This window comes from Mesoplodon bidens (assembly GCF_964165515.1).
Source record: "Mesoplodon bidens genome assembly, chromosome: 2".
Classification (NCBI taxonomy): Eukaryota; Metazoa; Chordata; class Mammalia; order Artiodactyla; family Ziphiidae; genus Mesoplodon; species Mesoplodon bidens.
Window position 1 is genome coordinate 64998454 of NC_138177.1, and position 25870 is coordinate 65024323.

The 25870-nt window shown below is 40.1% G+C and overlaps 1 protein-coding gene across 2 annotated transcripts in view; it reads right to left on the reverse strand.

Annotated features, from left to right (window-relative positions):
* The window catches only part of PBX1 (PBX homeobox 1), a 282674-nt gene that overhangs the window by 15803 nt on the left and 241001 nt on the right, over positions 1-25870 (reverse strand). The window contains exons 6-8 of one of the 2 annotated variants that reach the window (XM_081226195.1): positions 21073-21232; positions 13507-13619; positions 12074-12163 (exon numbers count right to left, since the gene is read on the reverse strand). In XM_081226195.1, coding sequence (XP_081082321.1) covers positions 12074-12163; positions 13507-13619; positions 21073-21232 — 363 coding nt within the window. The remainder of the gene's footprint in view (positions 1-12073; positions 12164-13506; positions 13620-21072; positions 21233-25870) is intronic. The other variant, XM_081226196.1, reaches the window with a different exon arrangement.

Consider the following 25870-nt stretch of genomic DNA (forward strand, 5'->3'; position numbering starts at 1 on the left):
CCAATGACTTATTTGGCAACTCCTAATACTTAGGGGAATACTAGACGTAGGGTAAATCTTCAAGGAAGGTTTTGACTGACTAATGTATCTCTAGGATCTTTTAGACAATTCTTGGGTTCTATTTTATAGTCCTGAGTTTTTTCATACACTAGAAATACAGAAAATGTCAAACCAGTTCAGATCGCAGGGTAAATTTTTTTTTAAGATCACCACCAGTATCACATATAGATCTGCCTTTAGTTTTCCCAGGATAACAATCCTGGGGCCTTATTCCTCCTGAGTCTTCCTCCATTGAGAAATAGAATTTTCTCTGTTTTCTAAATATTGGCCAAGCGAGAAATGGAATCATACCCTTCTTGTGTAAGAGTTCTTAGAAATCAATAAGAAAAACATGAGCATTTCAAGAATGCATAAAAAGACTAACAAACAGATGAAAAATGTTCAATCTCATTAGTAAATCAAAGAGATACAAATTAAACTAAAAATGAGATGGCACTTTATAATGTGAATTGAAAAAGACTGAAAAACTGCTAAGACATTGTTATCGAGAATGTAAGGAAATGGGAAGGATCAAAAATGCTGGTAGGAACCATAAATTAATAGGAGTTTCCAGGAAAAAAGTTTACAATACATCACAAAGGCCTTAGATTTGTTCATACCCTTTGATCTAGCAGCTCCATTTCTAGGAATTTATTCAAGGAAATAATACAAAATATGCACTGAATTTTCTGTACTATGATGTTTACCACAGTGTTATTAATAATAGTAAAAAAAAAAAAAACAGCTTAAATGTTCCACAGTAGAGACTGATTAAATAAATTACGGACCTTCCCGGTAACAAGCTCTTATGCAGTTATTAAACTTATGTTTGAGGAGAATGTTTAATGATATGGAAAATATTCATAATATATTTTTAGTAAAATAAGTAGGCTACAAAATGATGTGTTCCGTATGATCCTAACTTTTCTACACCCACACAAAACATACTTAGACACAAAATGCTAGGAGGCTGCCAAGCAAAAAGTTAGCAGTAATTTTCTTCTTTGTGACTTTCCTGCATTCTCCAAATTTTCTACATTAAATATTAATTTGTAATCAGAAAAAAAAGTAAATGTAAAACTTAAACAAAGTGTAGGAAGGAAAGTCCACATCTAATTTAGGTCTTTGTCTTGTGTGTTTGAAAGGTCGTGGCCAACCTCTACAGCTCATTGGAAAAAAGACCAGTGCAATTAATGGTCAAATCCAAGTCTGAGGAAGAAAGATGGAGGTAAGAGGGACTCTTCTGCCTGGAGAATAGTGCGTTAGCAGGTGATTTCACAACTCTCTTCAAAATATAATTACCTGTCAAGAGTATTAATCAGTTGTTTTTCCCATTACACAAAAATTAAGGTCAAAGGAAGGAGGTTAAACATAGCAATCAACTTAGACAAGATGGAGAGTTGCTTGAAAAGAAGCATTTGATCTCTTTTTAATTTTCCCTATCCCAATGCCCAACACAACTGGTTAATAGTAAATTCCAAGAAAATGCCTGCTGATCGAATGAGTGAATATGAATGAATGAATAAATGAAGGAATTGTAGATCAAGCTCAAGTCTTCAGAGACAACACCTGCCCCAGAGAAAAGTATGGGGAAGAGAAGAAACAGCAACAGATACCTGGTCCCTGAACATACGCATAAAAGAGTTCTACCATGAATTAGTAAAGATTATTGGGTATAAGGTATATGGAAGTTGGAGGTAAAAGATGGGTACTGGGATATGATAAATAGAGAGAAAAAGAAGAAAAAGCCATTGTCTTATGGGAGAGACTCTTTCTGGACCACAGAAACCCAAAAATGTGTAGGGGTTCCAGGCAGGCAGAAAATCCAGACACAAGTTGGTTGCTGGTTTTTCAAAAAAAGAAAGAAAGAAAAGAAAAACCTCTTGACAATAGGTTCAAGTAGGCTCACTTCAAAAAGTATGCATTAAGCACCTAGTGTGTACCAAGTCTGAATGGAAGGCTGGGATACAAACTAGAATCCTCTTCAGAAACCTACGGCTGAGAGGAAGTAAAGAAAAGAATCAGAGAAGAACTCCCATTCCAAGCCCAGCACACTAAGTACTATGTAGGAACTAGGAAGAACTTCTAGGAGAAGATAACCCTGATCTAAACCCTGTAAAATGGGTAGGATTATGAGATGTTTTCCCACTGCCACAGGTTCCGGGCCATGGATTCTACTGCTTGAGAATTTTAACCACTAGCAATTGTCTCTAGGAAAGGCCAAGCTTACTAGGACAAGAGGGGTAAAGAACCAACATTTACAGTGCCAGGCACTTCTTGAACATGTAATCTAGAGAAGTACCAGGGCAGGTACTTGGTGATTTAACAGCAAAAACAATCACTCCAGACAAGGAATGAAAATTGACACCCATAGGTATATTTTTTCTAACCTTTAGACTTTTTTTTTATTGCTGTTGTTCTGATGCCTGATTTCATCCCTCACTAAACTTTTTTTGTTTACATTGTTAAGGTCCTAATTATTTTAATAAAATTGAATTAAATAAGTTAATGCATGTAAAGTGCCTAACACATGGGAAGAAGTCAGAAAGTGTTAGTTATTAATACAATTATTAAATGTCATTTTAGCCTGTTAATTTTCTCTTCTTATTGTTTTATAATTGTTCTTTAATTTACTGCTTAATATCACTTCCTTATTTTATTACTACCTGATCTGTTTTATAATCTTTGGAAGTATGTTCTTAGAAGAGGCTATTTATTTTCACCACTCATTCTAGCTTATTTTATGTTGTTATTGTCCTCTTTGCTACTTGTATATCATAATTGCTTTTAATGTTCATTTTGCCATTTCACATGCAATTTTATCCATCTCCTGCCTTTTTATCATTCCATTGCCTTCTTTCTTCTTAATTCTCTGTTCTTCTTATTTCCTGGATCTTTTAAATTTAATATTTGTCATTATTTTTTTCTATTTATTTTTTCTAGTTTTATTCATCTATTACCCTTGTACCTGTTGCACTTATTCTTTTAACTTATTCTTTTAAATTTTTATTCTTTTTAATTATTAAAAATGCCAAGTATTAAGTGTCGACAAAGGGGGCCACTTGACAGAAGTCCTGGCCCAGTGAAGCAAGGTGGCTCCTTCTCATCTCTTCTGTTGGCCTAGGAAAAACTGTTACTTCTATAGTTAATGTCCCAGTCTCTTCACTGCTGATCTTCCATCCTCCAAAACCATTACTTAACATGTATAATTTATTAAGTTAACATGCAAAATTTTCCTCTTCTTCCATTTCACTGCCCCCAAATTAAAACTTCAAAACAAAACAAAACCTCTATTGATATTTGGTACCTAGATTCCTGAAACAGTCTTGCCATCTATTTTAGTGAACCATCAAATCTCTCCATGAAGAGACACTTGATCTAAAATCTCTCTTCCCTCTTGTGTATGATCACTGGGTCCCTGGCTAAGTTGGCTAGCCAAATATGACATAATAGTGGTGAAGAGTAAGCTATATCCAGGGAAGGATTTACTATATACGTTTTAGATTTAATTTTAATAAAAGAACCAACCAGTCTTAAGCCTTCTATATGCTACCCTGAAAGGATATATAACAGAATAGTCATAGCTGAGTTCTTACAGTTCTTTCCCATATCAGCCAGGCTCCAAAATATTTATTACTAGGAAACATAACGGATTCTCTTACTGTAAGGTTCTTGACACCTCCCTTCATTAAGTGTAAGATGTAAAGGTTCAAGGGTCCATCTGGATAAAGGGAAAGAACAGAAGCTTTGGAGTTAGACCATCTTGGTCCACACCCTGGCTCTATCACTGACTGGCTATTTGACTTTTGGGCAAACTACTTAACCTCTCTGAATCTCCATTTTCTATCCATAAAATGGAGATGAGAATGTTTATAAAGACACTGGATTAGGGTACTCAATAACTATTATGAATTAGTATTCTTAGTATGGATAATGGTGGAGGCTCAAGTTATCCTCAGAACTTTAAGCATGTAATTAATTGTGCTTTTGTTCTTCTACCCCTCTAAAAAGGCACAGGGCCCTCAGTAGTTACGCTGGTTCTCTCTAGAACTCCTGAGCTCTGGTGAGAGAGGGATCTGAAACTTCCCTCATGAGAACCTCATCCTCTTACAGAGGGAGTATCCTCAAGGTCTACAGGTCGGCTGAGGCTGGCTTCCACACTCCCAGAGACTGGAACTCTCTAAGCCCCGAAGAGTTTATAGAAATGTAGAAAGGTTCAAGTCAAGATGAGTTCAAAGACACGTCTGGCTTAGGCTTGGAAAATTATTAGGTTAGATGAATTAATGGCGGACAGAGTTGGAAATTACGATGGCCATTCCCCAAATTCTTTAAAAATCATATTATATTGATTATATAAAGGTGGTGTAGTCCTTCCCTTTCAGTGAAGCAGGGGACTGAACCAGGTAACTCCCAGTCCTTCCAGCTTTCTGTGACTTTACAGAGTGTAAGAACGATATCCTATTGATATTTGCATTCCTGGTACTGGATATCACAAGGTTCTCAATAAATCTGTCAAATAAAGCACTTATTCATTTACTTAACCTGGTTAGTTGTTCCCGACTCAAGTCAGTCATGCCTTCTGCCTTATACATCTGTGAATTTGGAGAATATTTAGGGATCCAAATACTTAATATTTAAAGGTGTGTAATAGAATTTCCCAAAACTCACCTAGAGCCAGGTATAAGTAGAGATTTTTTAAATGTACCAAAGTTAAAAATAACAATTGGATTTTCTTAAAAAGAGGTCTAATATTTTCTCTGAAAACAAACTTGTCTAAGAACGTGGAACTCCTTCCCAGAGGGCAAGAAGAGGGCCATCTTCTGAAATCAATACTAACTTTTCCCCACAATTAAATTCAGCCAATTTAATTAGCTTAATATTTACTGAGGTCTAAAAGGGCTATGCCACTTTCAGGAGTAACCACAAAAACAAACTGCCCTTTTGAGGTTGTAATTGTTTTTTTTCTTTATGGAGCAGAAGGCGGGGTCGACTTGAGTCTGGAACAGCTAACCCAATCCTAGCTCAAGGACAGCATGGCTGCAAGGACAAATGTGGGCCCAACTGGACAGGATGCTGTAACACATCAATTCCAATGAAAACAGCATGGCGTCATTGTCATGTCAGAGACAGAACTATTTCCAAAAACACAAATTTATCTTTTCCTTATAGCTTTGAAGTATTTCCTCTCCTCTTGTATTTTCTTGGGAATGGAAAAACATCATGCTTATAAGTAGAACAGGGATACTGGAAGAGGCCTTTGACATCATCCAGCTCAAGTGTCCTTTTTAGAGTACAGGAGACTGAGTCTTATCTAGAGAAAGTGACTTGTCCACAGTTACACAGGCAGAAAGTGGCAGAAGTGAAAGATGTGTACACACATTATAAATGTGATCATGTTTGGAGTGATTGTGTCACTAGGTTTGAGATCAAGAAAATTCTTTGTGACTACTTCTACTTCTACAAAGAGATAAGGAATCTCCACAGAAGGATACTTATTTTATTGTAAGTCCATGGTATGGCTTTTTTGTGCACCGGGGAGTAGGTTTCTCAAACTATTGCTGGTTGGTCTTGAATTCCTCTCTTCTGCTATATAGCTTAATTTCAAATTCCTTCCTAAACTACAAAGTTGATTGGCTCCCTTGTCCTAGTATTCCAAGAACAGGAAACCTAATCACAGATAAAGTGTTGAATGAGACTGAAAGTTAAAATACATCTTGATTGGCATCAGGGTTTCTCCAACTTGACCTGGATATATTATGATGTAGCCTCATTCCCCAAGGTCAAAAATGCTATTGATGACATATTTATTGAAGGAATGGATGAATGAATTAATGAATACAGGAATGCATGAATATTTGAATATGCCATTGAATGATCTGGCCTCATTCATCTTCTGTACCTTTAAGGACTTTCACCTGGCAGCTGGTGAAAAACAGTGGATTGCATATGAAATTACAATATTGGGATTTTTTTTTTTTTGCTTCTCCAACTATTGTGGGCTCAAATAAAATGCTGTTCTAGTCTCGAATGCTCAGTTGATACGGTATTAAGGCTGAAAGGCCTCATCATGTAAGAAGCTAAAGGGACTTACTCTATTTCCCTTTGGCTCGGTCATCAGGGAGAGCCAGGCTTGTAAGCTTCTGGAAGGTGGGAGTCCATCTACTCTGTACTGCTGCCTTCAACCCTGCAGAGATTGGTTTACCATGTTCAAGCCTATCCTCACTCCCTTTACCCCCCAGACTGGGGCTGTTCACTGGTTCCTGGCTGCAGCACCAGAAGGTACCCAAAGGCAACTAACTGGGAGCACATCTGAATATGTTTTAATATCTTCAAAATTCACATTCAGCTTGGTAGAACAATTAAAACTTCATATAATTAAAGTGAGTTTTTAAAGATCTGCATATGATTTTAATTATCACCCTCACTCTCCAGTCTTACAAGTCCACATGTGGCAACATCTTATTAATATATACTTTAAGTGGAAGGAGGTCTCTCAGAAGTAGTTAAGAAAAAATGAAAATGATGGCAGGTGGCCAAGTATTACCAAGTAACCCCTGTGATGTCTAAATGCCTGAAACGTGTTCACTTAAATAGTTCTCTATTTTTGTCCCAATGATTCTGTATTTTATTTATTTTCTTTGTAAATGTCCTTTTGTCCCTTTGCCTAACATGGGAGAAAGCAAAAACAAAAATAAAAACACGTATGTTATGGTTTACAAAGATCAAAGCTTCATATCTATTTTTCCACTACTATAATTATCACAAAGCAAAATCAATGAGACTTTTCTGTCATAAACTGACGTTAATGGCACTTTGCCTTTATAGAGAGAACACTAACATTTTATTTCTATTTTCACTTAATCTCTTGAATAATGACAATCTTATAGGGGTATCTGTCAACATTTAAGATGTGGCTGGAGTGAACTCACTCCCTTAATTCACATTTTATTTCATTTTTTAAAAATTTATTATTATTATTTTTTAATATTTATTTATTTATTTGGCTGCGCTGGGTCTTAGTTGCGGCACGTGGGATCTAGATCCCTGACCGGGGATCGAACCCAGGCCCCCTGCATTGGGAGCACCGAGTCTTAACCACTGGACCACCAGGGAAGCCCCCTCTCACATTTTAAAGTAATCAAAAATAATTTTGCCCTAAAGACTAATGCTTTCTGCTACCACAAATCTCCGTGAATTCAAAGGGAGAAGTTCATGTAATGCAAGCTCTTCCTCCTTCCCTGAAGATCCAACTGAAAGGGGAAGCAATAGGGTAGGCTAGAAAAGATGGCGGAGACTAACTCAAGTGAAAGAGTTTTCTGGAAAGAGGAGCCTACAGTTGAGCCTGGTGTCCCTTGAGTGAACAGTAGGGATCAAAAACCATACTTGTAGGACTCCAGAACTACTAAGCTGAAAGGACCTTAGAGCTTGTTGATGGGATAAATTTGACAGATGAAGCAACGATACAGAGATGAAGAGACTCGCCAGAAGAAAAGCCACAAGAAGGATCCAAGTTTCCTGACTTCAGGTTGCTGCCACTGTCCACCTGTTTGTGCAGGTTCTAGTCCCACGTCTGGTAGAGAAAGCAGCGAGAACCCCATGAGAAACGGTGTCCTCCAGGCTTGTGGTTGCCAAAGGGGAGTCGGGATGGGGGAGGGAAGGATTGGGAGTATGGGATTAGCAGATGCAAACTCTTATATATAGGATGAATAAACGACAAGGTCCTACTGTATAGCACAACTATATTCAATATCCTGAGATAAACCATAATGGAAAAGAATATGAAAAAGAATACATATATGCATAACTGAGTCACTTTGCTATACAGAAGAAATTAATACAACATTGTAAATCAACTATTTTTCAATAAAATTTAAAAAAAAAAGAAACGATGTTCTCTTGCTATGTAGATGGCTACCCCACAAGCAGGTTTTGATAAGGGGATTCTTTTAGGAAAGAAGGCGCTAAAGAATTCAAAGGAATAATTCTCTTGACAATATCATCACTCTATAACTTCATCTATTTAATGCTGATCTGACTCTTAATTCTCAGAGAATCTGCCTTGGTCAAAAAGTTTAGAAACTTTTTCCAAAAAGAAAGACTTAAGAAGCTTTTTGAATTAAAAAAGATAGTCTATTTGTGGGTTAGTAAGGCATTTAAGAGAAAAATCATTACTAGGTATTTTATAGCTGTTACATAAGATGTGGCATTTTTTAATTCAGTGGTAGCTTGTCTTCTGATTTATTCATTCAACAAACATGTTTTGAGCAACTAATATATGCATTTTGGGACCACATGCGTATTTGGGAATGAAAGACAAAGACTGATTGAGTGTGTCTGTGCATATATCTATAAGGCAAGGGAGTGTGTGTGTGATAAAGTGGAGAGAAGAGGGGAAGGAGGGCTAAGGAGAAGAAGACAAACAGCCAGGAGGATCTGGGTGTGGGAGAGTCAGTGTGATTTGGGGAGTGAGGGGGATGGATAGGTAGATGGGGCCGGAGCGTGGAAGACTCTGAAAATGTCCGACTCAGGGATTAAACTTGCTTAGGTGGGCAATAGAGAAGTGCTCTTGATTTCTGGGCAAGGAATGACAAAATTCTGGGGACGTGTGCAGGAGAAAGGAGACACTAAAGGCAGTAACGGTAATTAGGAAATAACCACAATAGCCTAGCTAATGAACCATTTCTAGAACGAGGACGGTGGCAGTGGGAAGGGAAACGAAAGAGTGGATGTGATAGCTAAGTGATCTTTCAGTCTGTCTAACTGACAGAGAAGTGAAGTAATCTCCCTCCATCACTTAGAGCCACTCTAAACCCAGTAAGCATTGCCCGTTGTCATTTGAGAATACAAAGCACTCAAAAAGGTATAATTTAACACAACTTAAAATTGATACGAAAGGAACAGACCGTATCATGATCAGCCTTTGATTCATTTACCCTGCATCTTAAAGACCCAGGATCTTTAACGCTCACTCTGGCTAAGGAAGGGGGTCCTTAGGCCTTGTACAACTCTGTATCCTTGTCGAAAGTGTACCTTTCCATCAGAAGAGAAAAAAGTGACAACTGTGTCCTAACCTGTCCTCACTAGGAACTACCTACTGGGGAAACTGCTCACACAAGAGGAGGAAAAAGGTCAAATTAGAAAGTTATCACTTATAACTTTTCATGCTGCATTCATGTGGAAAAACTTGTGCTTTGCCAAGCCCATTCCTACCTATTTTCTCATTTTCCCTAAAGCAGTCATGAAGGTACTAAGAGTGAGAATTACTGGCCCCATTTTATAAAAGACAAGGTTTGACGCCTGCCCATGGGCACATGAGAGTTACAAGGACCAGAGTCTCCCAACTCCCACCACAGGGCTCTTACCACCATGCCTTGCAACCCAATCACTACATGGCCTTAGTTAAAGGAAAGCCATCTGAACTCTACAAGATTTAAAATAGACGCTGGTTGGATAAGATGTGAATGCTGTGAAAATCCAGGCAGGGGAGTAGATAAAGGTTGCCCAGAAAATGTCCTCCACTGAATGAAACATAATCCAGAGCCCAGCTGGGAATTCCATTGCCGCCATGGGTTTTGGAATTGTTTATTTCTATTCATTGGCTCAAATCTTTCATTCCTGTCCTTGTCTCTTCTTGTCTACCTCCTTTTCTCTCTCTCTCTCATTTCTCCTAGCAGCCAGTGTCCCTCTCTGCACATACACATGCCTCGGCATCTAATACCACTCTCTAAAAATACATCTCGCAAGCATAGTCTCCTGCAAGGTGGCACAACTTAAAAGTGATACCAAAGGAACAGACTGTATCATGATCAGCTTTTGATTCATTTACCCCGTGTCTTAAAGACCCAGAAATAAAATAAACAGTTCACAGGGAAAAAAAACTAATGCAAAATGAGAGACTCTTTCAAGTGGCATTTTCCGGCCCAGTTTTTGCGGTGGGCTTATGTAATCAGGCATAATGATCTGCACATGTTTGGTTACACTATTTCAGAAATGATTCCCAGCCCACCAGATGATGTCAGAGGGGCCAACGTTGACCCCCCAGAGTCTGAGTGCTGCTCTCTTCTGTGCTACCCAATTAGGAAAGAAAGATGCCAAATAGCAGAACTGTCAGCCCCACTTCCTGCCCAGTCATGTAGAATTTCTGCAGTTCTCTTTCTGAGTGCGTCCATAGTCTCCTCCCCACACTCTTATACTTTCCTCATGTTCCTCTCTTCCACTTACATACAGAGCAAAACTTTTACTGGAAAGACCGATCTTCTAGCTCAAAAAGATCCAGGCAATGGATAAATGCCTATGTGCTGGAACCTCCCCATACAAACACAGAACAACTTAATTCATTTGGAATCCATTTTTGAGAACATAATTCTCCACCATGGTATCTTGGATTTCTTCTAAGCAGGCATCTGACAAGTCAGCCATGAATACAGGAATAATAATTAGTATAAGCACAAGAAGGGAAAAATCCCTCTGCTCTGGAAACCCTTTCTAAAAAAGGGACACAGGTGCCCAGAGTATGTTTAACAGGGTCAGCTCTAACCTCCCTCCTTCCCTCCCAGAGAGGAGCTTGATAAATATTATATAAACTCAGAGGAGATTCTGCCTAAGGAAGGTAGAAAATAAAGAATTCCTAATTGGAAGGGGCCTTAAAAGTCACCAAGACAGTCATCACCTGGTACTTAACTCCCTTCTACAACATCCTTACCAAGTAGTTAGCCAAACAATGTCTGAATGCGCCAATGATGGGGAATTCTTGGCTTCCAGAGGCAAAAGATCCCTTCTTTGGACAACTCTGACTGCATCTTAGAAAGGCCCTTGAGATGTTGAAGTGAAATCTGTTTCCCTGAATCTTCTACTCAGTGATCTATCCTACCTCCCTTTAGATCATTCACGATGAATCCAATCTCTCTCACTGATGACAGTGTGTCTTAAACTATTACTTACCAGCCAAACCTTCTCTTTAATGGGCTAAGAATTCCTAATTTTTTCAACCATTCCTCACCTGATGAAACAGCTGGTACCCTCTTGCTTCCTTCCAGTCTGGCCATTGTCATATATGATTTCACCAATGCAGAGTTAAAAAGCTACCACCTTTTTCATTGTAGATACCATACCTCAATTAGTATAGGCTAGAATTACATCAACACACTATGCCTACCTTTCCTTCCCTCCATCCCGAATTTATTTTAATCCTAACAACAGAAACAACAACAAAAAATCCTCACCACCATCCAATCATAGTTTTCTTAGACAGTTCTAAGCCAATAGTTCTACTGGAGCATTTTATGACCTCTAAAAGCCCAGGAAATCACCTCTGATCTAAAGAACAGCCTCCTTTTCCAGGCTGCCCTCTTGTCCCAGCTTGCTGTCACCGCTGCTGAGATAGCGGACGATTGATCTGAGAAATCAAGTTGGATTGCTGTCCCAAATCTACACTCGATTCTCCTTGTGTCTGTCTGATCGATTTCACTCTGTGCGACATAGCTTGTCGCTATGAATTTTCATGCTAGTCAGGAGCCGCCAGCGCACCCAAGAACAAGTAGAAGATGGTCTGCACCCCTCCCCATCCCTTCAGCATACCCAGCCTCTGTGTTAATTTTTTTAAATCATCCTTAGATGGGAGAAAGGTGTTTTTTTTTTTAAGAACACAGACCTGGATGCAATGGATTTCGGCTACTGGTTTTTCTCCCCAGGTTCCCAGGCCCCCGCTTGTGGGGATGTTTCCTACCACTGTTGTACTAGGTGTCACCTGTTTAGCAGCCCCTCTCAGCTGAAAGCATGTGGCCGCAGGTGCCATGCAAACACTGATTGTGTGTGACAGCCCTAGACGCCAGCTGCCTGCATGAAGCCTGCCCAATCGCCACTTTTTTTGAGGGTAGAATGCTGCCGATGGCATGACCGACACAGAAACAAGAAATAGGTGACCGTAAAGCTAAGAAGTCCTACTAAGTGGCATTCTGAGCCCTATGGCTTTGAACTAATTGATAGTGATAGAATAAAAACAAAGGGTGTGTGGGGGGGAGCCTTGTTTTCTTACACTGATGCCCTGCGGACTGTACATCTGACTGGCTGCGAGTCCGTCACTGTATCCTCCTGTCTGGCTGATAACATGGCGAAGGGTATCCACCTAAACAGATGAACAACAACAGAGAGGAAATTAGTCAGGGAGATGCAGGGAAAGGGAGGCACATCATCATCACACAGGCTACCATTTGGGCTTGCCAAATTAATGCGATCACTGGAGACATTCTTCCTGGGAAAGGAACCATTAGGAGGAGGCTGGGCCTCCTCTCTACGCCGAATCCACTATCTTTTCTGATCTCAGTAAGCAAGACAGAAAAATGGTCAAAGAAAGCTGGGATTCCCAACACTGAAACTAATTCAACAATGCTGCATGAGACGGCAGGGACTGGGTGATAGAGGGGCTGAGAGTGGGGAGAGTGAAGGGATTTTCCCTGCCCTCCGGATCATCCTATCTAACTTCTTTGCTGGGGATCCTACAAAAGTCAAGGTTCTGTGTAGAGGGGCTTGGCCAGGCCCCTCACAGAGAGAGCAGTGTGTGACTAATGTCGTCTTTCTGAGGACTTAAATGATGGCCAGCTGTTTAGTCATTTGACTAAAAGTCTCACCGTATCTCCTCAAACTTGTTTCCAGGTAATGTTTCCTGAGCAGGGGGCTGAATCACCAGCCAGTTGGTCTCTTCCAGGCATGTAATGCTTCCCGCTCCTCTGGCAGGGTGGGAGCCTGGATGGGCTTGGCTCAGAACTTCCCTAGCGATTCTGACCCAGAGCACAGGACCTCACCCTGTCACATCAGGCTGTGTGCTGACACAGGAGGATGGCTTCTGAGCTCTCGTGAAGGCAAGCTGCTGACTAGGGAGCACTGAGGGTTTACACCACACGCTTGATTTTTGTTTCCCAGCGTGGACTTATAGACTCATCACCAGAAACCCAAATCCCTTGACCTCAAGGATGACTACGAAGATGAGTTTAGTCAACCTGGCTGGGTGTTTTTAAAGGTTAAAATGAAAACGTGAGATACTAAGGTATGTGCCTAGTCATTCATGACCTCTATATTGGGCAAATGTTGAGTGTGGAAAAGCAACAGACAAGAGAGGGACCTGAAAAGTGAACTGATGGACTCAACTCCTCCTCCCTTTCCCTTTCATGAGCAAAGAATACACTGGGTCCACTTGCCTGACGGGCCTTAGTCACCTCACCCTGTGCTTGCCGCTCTCCTGCCTTCCTATGTGACTGACAAGCCAGAGCCAAACGCATTCACAAAGTGTGGACGAGATTCCCCACGACAATGGTTGTCTTTGATTCGGTTTGGTTGTTGGTAAGGTTTTGTTTCTACATCTCTCTCTGTCTGTCCATCTCTCTCTCTGGACAGAAGCAGGAGGTGCCAATCCGACTGAGGGCTCTTGGACGCTAAAGCATTCACCTGGCGGCACATTGGCTGGGTCCCTACCTGTGATTGCACGTTGGCTCCAACCTGGGCCCCTTGGTAAGAATCCCCATTGAGTGACTGCACGCTCATGAACAAATCTCCAGAGTTTGACATGTTAAAAGAACTGGAAGAACCTGGAAAGGAAAGAGTGAGGCACCTGAATCACAGAAAGGAAAAGGCTTAACCCCCGCAACTAACAGCCAAGAGGAAGAATGACATGCAAAGCAACCCCCCCAAATAAAAACTAAAATCAAAACAACATCAATAGAGTCTGGTTAGTAGCATGAAGAACAGAGCAAGCAATAAAGGGTGCATATCATTCATGTTATGCGAAGCCCACATCTCACTGCAAGTTGCCCATAGGTCTGCTTCCCCTTAGCAGCTTCAAGCTGAGAAAGGAAACATGTATTCTTCTCAACTTGCTCTGTTTGAATTGAAGACAGTCTCCAGACCCAGGGTCTCTCTTTCATGCCTCTAAAATTCTAGGATTGGCTGGGGGACTGTGGGCTGGAAACTACAGGCTGGTCAATGGTACTTCTGCCACCACGATGGAGCATGTGAGCTATCAGCTGGATTCTAAATAAACTAACGCTACACCCATCTACTCTCACATGGGGAGCAGCACCTGGGAGGGGAGGGCATGAAGGCAACGCTGCACAGTAGGGCTGGCCCTGTGATATGAGTCACCAACATTCCTGATTTCTAGAAAGAAGGTGATGTTCCCTGCTGGGTGGCAAACAGTCCAAGAGAACCATGAAGACTGCAAAAATAAGTGAGAATAATATGGTCTTCTCTGCCACCTGCCATTTTGGAGGAAGATGAGACAGAAAATGGACCGGGAATTCTCAATCATGCATGAAATATGAAATGACAGTAATAATAATAATAATAATAATAATAATAATAATAATAATAATAATAATAAAGTGAGTCTCCAGAAGAGTAGTTAACTATCTGCTTTCACCTCCTAGAGTTGAAACTTTCTCCAAGACTTAGCCTGTAGGCACCACCCGGGTTCCACTGGTTCCACTGGGATAAACCTAGTCCCCCCTCAACCTAAACACAAGGCCGTGGAAAAGCTTAATATTATTCTGAAGCCATCGTGCAGCTCAGTGCATTAGGAAAGAAAGCTCAACGTGCAAGGTTTGGTTAAAACATGACGTTAGCCTGGAAAAGGAGAGACCTCAGGGACCCAGGTCAGTTCCACTCTATTGTTTCCATCCCTATATTGCTCAAATTGCACTCCTGCCCTTGAATTCTGAGACAGCCATCATCCGTGTGGAATCGCCCAACAATGATTCATGCCCCAGCTCTGACTCTCTTTTATCCCGAAATAGGGATTTGTGCCATCCTAGAGAGCTGTCTCGCCTCATATGAAGAGCTGCAGCTAAGCTGAACAGAAGGTTTTTTTGTTCCATGGCAGGACCACTTAACTAGCAATGACTTCTAAACTCTGCCACTCTCCTCAACTATTCATGGTATCCTCATCCTTCAAAGGCAAGAGCCATTTAGAGGAACCAAATTATTTACTTGAGGACAATTTACTTGGGGACAACCTCAAGTTAAGGAACATCTCCATTTTGCTTTGTTCTTTGGGGTGTTCATCCATATGCAAGGAACCAGCTGAGTATTTTGCTACACAGACAGATCCTCTACTCTTAACTCCCTTCTCATGGGAAAAAGGGATTGCTTTCTTTGGGGGGTGGGGGACAACCCAAGCACCATCCAAAGAACTATGACATCCTGATAAGTCTGAAACATGTCCTATGTATGTCATCTGGCACACATTTCTCGGTTTAGCTTATCTGAAAGGAATTAGAAAAGTTGGATCTTAGGCAAAATAGGTACAAGATTTGACCAGGTGTGGCTTACACCCAGTCAGTGGGCAGAGGCTTTGGCCTGTACCTTCCTTCCATTAACGTGGTGCAAATCTTTCAAACAGTGCCCCCCAACGTGTGGGTGAAGCAGTGCGTAGCACAGATCACATTCGTATGTTAAGATATTTAAGACCCAGGCATCTATATCCTAGTTACATCCTTCTCAAATCCTTCTTTCAACCACAGCAATATAACCTAATTATTAAAAGCCATTTTATAATAAGTATTACAACACATGCTCACAGGTAGATGTCATCAGAACCAAGAACCGGCAGCTCTAAGAACCCAACTTATAATTGTTTATATGATATCAGAATTTTGTTTTCCCCCGAGAGTATTCAGTTTGAAGCCCAGGTATCTTATTTCTCTCCCATCCAAATACCATGTAATAAACATACACTCTACATGCTTGGTTGATGGTTTATTGGAAATTATCACACAGACTGAGAAATGGGAGAAACTTCCAAAGGGCTACACTGATGCCAAGGAACATGGCACCCATGGAACCATGAAGCACGGAATGTGCCACTTACAAGATATACACTGCAATTGACACAGATGATTTAAAAAATATATGTGCATAGATAAATTGTAAATATGTCTGGCTGCCTAATGTACATAGAGATAAATATGCACATATCAATGTACTTCATGTACAAATGCATTTGAATCAGAGCAGTAATTGCAGAAGGAGTCCCTGTGCTTTTGGCCACGCTGTTTCAGCATTTCATTGTCTCTGTACACCCACGTACGACACCGCCATGGCCTCTGCTTCTCTGATAAGTAACTAGAGGCAGCAATTTCACTGAGGAAAGAGACCAGGTGTCACAAATACTGCAATAAGGCAGACACGTCCACACAAACATCTAAGTAATGAGGGGAAGACTCATTCTTCATCTGGCACTGGAAGTTGGAAAGAACTTATCCTGGATTGGATAACCTCCTGGGAAGGATGTGATTCATAGACAAATAGCATGTGGGCTCTCTCGGAGGTGCTGTGGAATTCTCAAAGAACTAAAACAGAATTACCTGGCTTGCTGAGAAGGTCAGCCTGGAACCTTACCTGCAGGTGGCTATAAAGTGATGGCAATGACTTAAAATGGCACATTTTAAGACGTGCTTGCCAGTTAAAAGGTTCTGAATTTGCCTTGGAAAGACAGGCAGTAGCTCGTTTAAGCCGTAATCCAGACAGCTGGGGCATGTACAAAGCTAAACTTGCACTCAACTAGACAGAGAAGTGATAGATCACCTACAGATTCTGATGCATTTGCTCATGCAAACACGATGTGGAGATGTGTTAACAGCCATTTTCATAAAAGACAATTTCCTGAACACTCTGTTTCTACTCTAAAGAGTCTCCAAGAGAATTACATTTGTTCAGGGGGAAAAAAAAAACCAAATTCAGTTAACTTCAAAATCCAAAAAATAGAATACTAATGATAATATCTCAATCTAGAGCAGGGTTTCTTGACCTTGGCACTATTCACGTTTTGGGCCAGATAATTCTTGGTTGCAGAGGAATATCTTACGCATTGTAGGACAGTCAAACACATCCCTGGTCTCCATCTAATAGATGCCAGGAACATCCATCCCCCTACAACTGTGACAGCCCAAAATGGTAACTTTACCAAAATTGAGAACCAATGACCTAGAACAAGAATGAATTTACTTTTTCTTCCTAAAGAACTTGAGGTGTTTTAAAAGTATTAGCTCATTATAACTCACAGCATTTTTAGGAAGCAGATGGATGGCAAGTATTGTCTTAATTTCTGCAATCTAGAAATCAAGGCTTCACACAGATTAGGTGGCCAGTCTGATCATATTGGACTCTACTGGCCTCCTATACCATTTGGAGGCTCAAAGATAGAGTCTCTTTGCTGGATGTAAGCTTAATTATATTATGGTCACTTCTCTGTTTTTCATGATTTTTCCCTCCAAATTAAAATAAAACCATTGTTACTTTCTACTCAGGGCAAAGTACAAGAGGGAAAGGTTATCTGGTTCAATGGGAAACCAGATAACCTTCAGTAGGTGTGCATGTCCAGGTTCTAGAGTTCCAATTCCAGGAGGCTGTGTTTTCATTTTCCACAAGGGAAGAAAAATAGGAAGAAAGAACACAGCAGAAAATATCAAGGGGATAAACTCTTTCACTGGTTTTAAAAAACAAAACCATGAGGGTTCCGATGGCTTTACTAGAAGTGTCAGTCAACTTCTCTGGATGTGTTGCCTCCTCTCTAACCATGTGTACTATACATAAACTTCTCTTAGGAAGCCAGTGTCCAGGGTCTTAATATGATAACCTTCCACCAACCCAGAAAAACACCAAACTTCCTATGAGGGGCATAATAAGAATATGTTAAAGGGCTTGCTGCTAACTAATGTCATGGCTGAATCTACTGTTGTCCTTGACACACACAAACACGTACAACTAAGCAAAAGAATTGAGGGCTTCCCTGGTGGTGCAGTGGTTGAGAGCCCGCCTGCCGATGCAGGGGACACGGGTTCATGCCCCGGTCCGGGAAGATACCACATGCTGCGGAGCGGCTGGGCTCGTGAGCCATGGCCGCTGGGTCTGCGCGTCCAGAGCCTGTGCTCCGCAACGGGAGAGGCCACAACAGTGAGAGGCCCGTGTACCGCAAAAAAAAAAGAAAAAAGAATTCAAATCTGTGGGTTCTGAGCCTCAAAAACATGGGGACTGCTTAGCTAATCACAGATCCTGCTAAGATATCAATGCTGATGCTATGCCACAGAAAATATCTGTAACTCATAAGCCAATTTCTTTCTTCTTAGATATTAAAATGTTCTCAAACCTTCCAAAATAGATAATCCAACCTTCCTAAAAGGGCCTTATTTTTCTGAGATATTAACTCTTGCTTTCATAATCTCATCAAAAATAGGAAATTGAGAAGGTGTCACTTTAGGTCACTCCAAAAGAATTATGGACCCAGAGTTATTAACTATTGCTTCAGTTGGTCCCCATTTTTGTTTCTTTTTTTTCAAAACTTAATTTTCTTGTCTTCTCTCTATTCTTCCTCCTTGCTCCATCCATTGTGCCCAACTCTGCTGGTGTAAAATATGAAGCATTCCAAGTATCTCAAAATACTTGTTAATTCCTCACAGGCCCTAGCCCTACGTGATTTTTATGAATTATGCTTAAGGAAATAGGAGGCCAGGCATATATCAACAAACAGGAATATTTAGAAGAGGCCTAAATAAAGATACTGAAGTACTGCTCTCCATACAAAAGCCTCTAGAAGGAATAAGATTTACTTGCAAAATATCTTCCTTGCAGTAGAAATGAGTATTTATATTTAGTAAAGCTTCTGGAAAAAACTTCTGCTTCGATACTGAGGATATAAAAAGTTCCCAGGTTCCAGAACTCTAAGCTCAACTAAAATATATTTTCACTTCCTAACCTCTTATTTAAAACTTGCTATTTCAATTATTATTTACCCTTCGGACTTATCAAAGAGCTGGTATACAACATTATAAACACCCTATGTGCAAAGCTGAAACATTTTAAAGTTCTCCCTCTATCTGTGTAGCGATTTGGGTTGTGTTAAGAGCAAAGAAAAGACAGAAAAACCCATTTATAACTTTTCCTGTTAAACCATTTATCTTTTAAAATTCCATGCTATTGCACATATACAATAGTATTTTCTTTTGTCTCTATCTTAGAAAAAGTACTACAAAGGGGTTCCTCTGCATATTATTTCTAACAACTTAGGCACCACTGAAAGCTTAGCTCAAATTTTCCATAATAATTTACTCTGTGCTCAGAATAGTCACATGAAGTTTAAGCCACCAGAAAAATTCCTTAGAAAACTGTAATCACATACTGATATTCCAAGAGAGCCAAAATAATTCTTAAACGCAGACGAGGGGGTTAAAATGCTCACTTTTCTCTTTTCAAGTGCTTTAGGAAAGAATAAAAAGTTAGGGATTTAGTAACGAAGGGAGTCCACGGGGCCCTTCTAAAGACTGTTCATAAATCATGCTAAGCCATCTGCGATGCAGATATATCAGGGACAGGAAAAAGTCATTTTGATATCTGTTTTGCATTATGATAACCTTTGCAAGAGTATCGAATGTGTTTTTGCTCATATTGACAGAATTGTACTTCTTCCAAAGAGACAAGTGAAAATGTCTGCCGAGCAGTACAATTCAACTAGTGTTGCTGGGTCTGAAATGCTTAATAATTGACCAGATGGGGAAGAAGGAAACTCTCTAGTTATTGAACCTGTTAGGCTTGATCCTTTGTCAATCATACCATGATGAGAAGAGAAGGAAACCACACACACACACACACACACACACACACACACAACCTCAAAAAGCAAATATGCTCTCCATGGTTACCTAATCTGGAGTGCTGGGAAAAATGAAACTGGATTGAATTCTACATTGTCTTACCATATCCATGTTTACAAAGCCCAGGCCACTCTTCATGCATGATTCCATTTAAACAAAAGAAAGCTGTGACGGTACAGCCCAGTGACTTGGAGAACTTTATGATAAAAAATTAGAAGCATCTAGAAGCTCACAGAAGACATTAGTGTGTGGAGCCTTACATGTCTCCAATAACAATCTACCACAGGGTAGAAAGAGGACTTATTTTAGTGGGCAAACAAGCGGGGAGGTCAAAGACACCACATACCCCCAAATGTTAGAAATTAGATTTAAAAGTCATATTATGATCTAACATATTTAATTTGTGACCGTTTAAAGTTGGGGCATCAATTTTCTTAGATATGTACCCCACAGCCAAAATCAATGCATCTGGTTCATTATGGGGAGAAATATCTTAATCTAACTTATTTAATAAAGCCTTATTTAATAAGAAATATTTCTGGTTTTCCCTTTAAAAAAAAAAAGCACCAACATGCATGCCTTCCTTAGCATACAAACACCAAGGTTATATTTTTTATGCATTACTGATTATTTTTTTCACATGTGGCAATTAAGAACTGGTGGTACAAGGCACACCCCCAAAATATATTATGTTAGCCTAACTCTGAAATTAGTGATACAATGCACATTTACTAAAATAAAACCAGGAGCACAGCACATGACTGATACTGTAACAGAGAAACTGGAATCTGAATCATTTGAATTAATGACTGGCAATTTTCTTTTGTAGTTTACATAAAGAAAACCAACACAATAAAACGGTAAAGAACGACAGCTATAAAAAATGGATAGCAATCACCATAGTTGGCTTTGCAGACCAGCACATTTTAATAAGATATTTAAAGAAGAGTGAATATTCCTTCAAAGAATGCATGCTAGTAGATGACCCAGACATCGTGTGATAGGAACAGCAAAATAGATAAGGGCAACAACTTTATATGAGACAGACTAAATGCCTGAACCCCAAGGGACTATCTCAAAGTATTAAGTCGAGCTTACTTATTAGAATCTCTGAAAGGAGAATTTAGAGGTCTCCTCATCAAAGCCAACCAATTGACCTCTGTCCAACTTAAAGAGACACATCAGTGCAAACCCTCAGACAAGTCCATCTTATAAACAGCAAAACACATTGCTTTTTGGAAATGAAAAGAAAAACCCAAAGTCGCATCAACAGTAAAAAAGACAATCAAGTACATAAATCAACCCATCCATAGCCTAAAGAATTAAAAGAAAACCCCAGTGTAGGAAAAGCACATATAAAAATGGAGAACATTTCCCCCAATTCAAAGAAAAAACTAACCAGCTGAATTGGGAGTTGACGGTGAGTTAGCTTGGCTTCCATGGGCTGACACATTGGTAGCAGTGACAGCTGTTTTGGCAGCATAAATATTGGCTTCCTCTTGAAATTTACCTATGTTCTTCTTGTACCGGATTCGTTTATTTCCAAACCAGTTTGATACCTAGAGCGGTTTAAAAGAAGACGAGAAAGTTACCAGTTCATCCTGCACAAACATCACAGAAGAAAAGGAAGAGCTTATGAGAGGGTTGAAGAGGGAGGCTAATTGGTCTCATCCTAGCTCTGATTTTGCAACATCAATTAAAAGATCTGAAGGAAGGGCTTGGAGAGGAGCAACTATATAAAATGAGATTCTCTTGCTTAATATAACACAATCTAGCAAAAACACTGTGACAAAGATTTTTCTAGGGAGGAGCTGCTCATTTAACTAGGACCCTTGTAGTTTAGGGCAAGCATTTTAAATCTGCTTACCTCTTAAGTATAGGACACTAAAATAAACCTAGCATTTCAGGAGAAATGCCCGTTACTTACCAATGCTAAAGCTGACTTTGGGCAATCAAAATATACAGACCTTTAAATATCCAAATAAATCTATATCAACATATGGGTGCTTTCATGGATGGATTAATTTCACATTTTTATTAGTTAAATAACTTTAATATGGACTAGATTCTTAGCTGCATTGTACTACTGACCTTAGGATCAATATAATTCAATCCAATAAATTTCACTAAGTATTTTGTGCAAAGCTTGGTGTTATCTACATGAGGAAAAACGGAAGCCTAGCACTGATTATTCCTTTGAATTCCAGGCTTTAAATGTTAACACCAATACACAAAATAAACGTAATTTACTTTCATTTGTTAACTTATTTCCTTCATGTGGCTCACAGTGGCTGTCCTGGTTTGATTCTACGCCCATTCTCTTTATACCAAGACCTCTGCCAGACACAAGTGGAGACACAGTGAAATTCAAGTTTTACTCCCATAATCCTGCCTTAGGAAGGAGAGTTTTATACCCCATATTTCAGATGTGATTTCAAACTAAAACATTGTGGTTTTATACAATTACAAAACAAACCATGAATTTGGTGAGAGGAGAAGTTGGTAACACATGTGCCACAGCTTACATGTAATTTAATTTAACCCAACAATGGCAGATAAAGAAAATTCTTGCAAAACTACACTTATTTTTAAAGTGCATTAGCTATATTTAAAAATCTTATAAGGCTATCCCTCATAGACCTATACAGCTCAATACTGCAGCAGAAATGCCAAGCCTCTGTTATAAAAATCAAAAAATAGCATTGCAATATTAGTAAACAAGAAAGAAAAAAACTCAAGAGAAAATGCTTTATTTATTGTAAATGCTGGTGCCTACAGAAACAGAGTTAAACTGGAAGAGGAAGGGCATTTCTGGGTCCATTTAGGGACCACTGCCTAACTAATTTCACTCCCAAACTCATGCTTTTCTTGATGTAATGTTCACTATTCATAGGAATCAATCATCATTGTGGTTGGGTTTTGACTTCTAAGTGGAACAGAGAGAGAGGAAAAGAGGCAGGGAGATTTTTTCTGAGGTAACTGGATGAGCTGGAAGAAAGGGGGAAAGATGAAGGAAGTTTGGAACGACTTTTGAGGAGGAAAGAAAATGCCTGTGGTCCAATAAATTGGCTACATGAGAGAAGGTGAGAAGGAAGAGGGTGGAGAAGGGACCGGTCCTGGGATAATTCCTTTCTACAGGAGAATAGATGCTCATGGAGGGAAGATGCTGGGTCAGTTCAGGCATTTCCTGCATCGTCCACTAGGGGGATGTCATATGCCCTGAACAATGTATAGAATCAGTGTTTTCATTAATTAACTCACTGTTCAACAATCATTGACAAGGTCTACTATGTGCTAGGCACTAGGGATACAGAGATGACTGACTTACTCCGAGACAGATAATGCAGAAGGAATCACTGATTCTCCGGGGGAAGTTTGGTTCACATTTTGAACATGTTAAGTTTGAAGAGCCCGTGGGCAGAACCATGGTGAAGTCCAGTGGGAAGTAAGATATATGAGTTTGGCATTCCAGGAGAGAAGTCTCATGGGGATATTCAAAGAGAAGTATATTTGCAGCTGTGAGCACAGAGGGGAACACTCCGATTAACTGTGTAGAACAGTGCTTTTCAAAGTCAAGTGTGCATGGAGGGCTTATGAAGACAGATCCCTAGCCTCCTCTCCTTTCCACCAGAGATTCTGATTCAGGACTGGGGTGAGACCCAAGAAATTTTTTTTAAATTGAAGTATAGTTGATTTACAACATCGTGTTAGGTTTAGGTGTACAGCACAGTGATTCAGGTACATATATATGCACATAAATATATATGTATATTCTTTTTCAGATTTTTTTTTTCTCTTATAGGTTATTACAAAACATTGAGTATAGTTCCCTGTGCTATACAGTAAGACCCAAGAGTTTACATTTCTAACAAGCTCCCAGCTGATGCTGCCTTCTGTAGATCACACTCCAAGCAGCACTAGAATAGAGGAAGGGCTGTTCTGGGATCAAAGGAGAGGATGGTCAATAGATGGGTTTCTGTGTCTAAGCATATTTTTGTTTGGGAATCACAGGAGGACTCACTAGTAAGTGGATTTTAAAAGAATATGTGTCTCAAAAAATAATTAAGGACCATGGGCTAAGACACGATGAGATGGGGGCTAATGAAGGAACAATACTTTTAGGATAGTTAGAGATGGCAGATCCTCTAAGAAGACTAAGCAGGAGTGGCCCAAGAGGAAGGAGGAAACTCCAGAGAGAACAATGTCAAGAAAGCCAAAATACAAGAATTTCAAGATGGAGGGGTGATTATTAACAACAACAACAATAACAACAAAAAACCCAAAACAGGGCTTCCCTGGTGGCACGGTGGTTAAGAATCCACCTGCCAATGCAGGGGACATGGGTTCGAACCCTCATCCAGGACGATCCCACATGCTGTGGAGCAACTAAGCCTGTGCGCCACAACTACTGAGCCTGCACTCTAGAACCCGCGAGCCACAACTACTGAAGCCCACGTGCCTAGAGCCTGTGCTCCGCAACAAGAGAAGCCACCGCAATGAGAAGCCCACGCACCACAACAAGGAGTAGCCCCCGCTCGCCGCAACTAGAGAAAGCCTGTGCCTGGCAACAAAGACCCAACTCAGCCAAAAATAAATAAATAAATTTAGTTTTTAAAAAAACCCAAAGCAACAAACAAACAAACAAACAAAAAACAAGAAAGACACAGTCAAAGGCATCTCCTAGATTTGAGAACTAGAGATAGAGGGAGATTTAATATATCATGTGGTCCAACCAACCATGACTAGAGATGGGGCAACTAAGACCCAAATAGAAAGAGTGAGTTCCTAAAATTCCATGGTGGACTCAGCATAAACATGCTCCTAGCAAATGCTCGTTCTATGATATCATATTATCTCCCACTGGAACTTGTTTGGCAATGGTAGAACAGTCTGGTTATTGTTGGGAGGAAGTGATGTGATGGGGAAGGAAGAATGGTATCGCCTTGGGATGGATGGGGGAAAGAGAAAGGTGAAACAATATATGTAAATAATCATTTTAATGGACACACTATTTGCACCCTGGATTTCCATAATGAAGGATGTGAACATTGCTGGAATAGGCCAAGATTCCATTTTTTATTCAGATACAATACAGACTAGATCCTGAAGAGTTCATTTTATTTTCAGTAGGGATTTGGAATTCCAAATCCCAGAATTTGAATTCAAACAATATAGTGATTTTCAACTTTAGCAGCAGAAGATTCCATGACTGAAATTCTCTGTTTGTGGGTTAGTAATATGGTTTATACCTGGAAACATGCAGCAAGCACCATAAAACATCAGTTCTCTTTTCTTGTGGACAATGGGTCTAGATTTGGACAAGAATGGTTAGAAACCTAGATAAACATCAGGCCACCTGAATTAGACCACTGATGTTCTGCTTTCCCAGGGTTGCCAAGACTGGAAGTGACCTTCCGCTGGGTCCAAGTACCTGAAGAAGGTCCAGGTTAAAAAGAAGATGACTGTTTCTGCCTTGTCTGAAAGGAGGTTTCCAAGGCTGCAGCAAAAATCACACATAGAGTGCTGGGGAGAGCCCGGCAATCTCTTCATTGCAGATCCCCTGTGTGGAGTTCTTTACTTTGACTAGACCTAATTCTGCTTAGCTAAACACAGGTTGATGGGATCAGCACCCAGCGGGGAGTAGCAGAAGCCAGGATTCAGTTCAAGGAAGTACAGATGCTCAGTTTATACAGAACAGCGTCTACTTCATTTACAAAATGTTAAGTGAAGTTTTCCACTAAAGTAGGCCTCTTCTCCCCAACTTCCCCCTCACCCTTGCCCTTTTTGGAAACACCAGTACATTTGATTCTCTTGCACGTGACATAATTCTGAGGAAACCTTTCTCTGAGAGATTTCTTGACTATCCCTACTGGTCTCAACTAGAGACTGGTGGTGGTATTTGAGGTTCAGACCGAGTAAGAAGTTTGGATGGATCCTTTGTGTAGACAAAATGTAGATACATATAAAACTTGCTGACTTTTCTACTTCATATTAATGCTGAACACTCCAGGTCCATAAAAATTTTATGTCATGTATCTTTCCACGTCAATAGGCACCTGTTATGGTTATTGCTCTTTGGGGGAAGGGGGCACTCAGTGACATTTTGTGCAGTCATTCCAATGCAAGCATAGTGACATGTTAAAATTCCTACACTCCATCAGTTACAGAGCGAGGACATCAAGAGAGGATATTTGAGT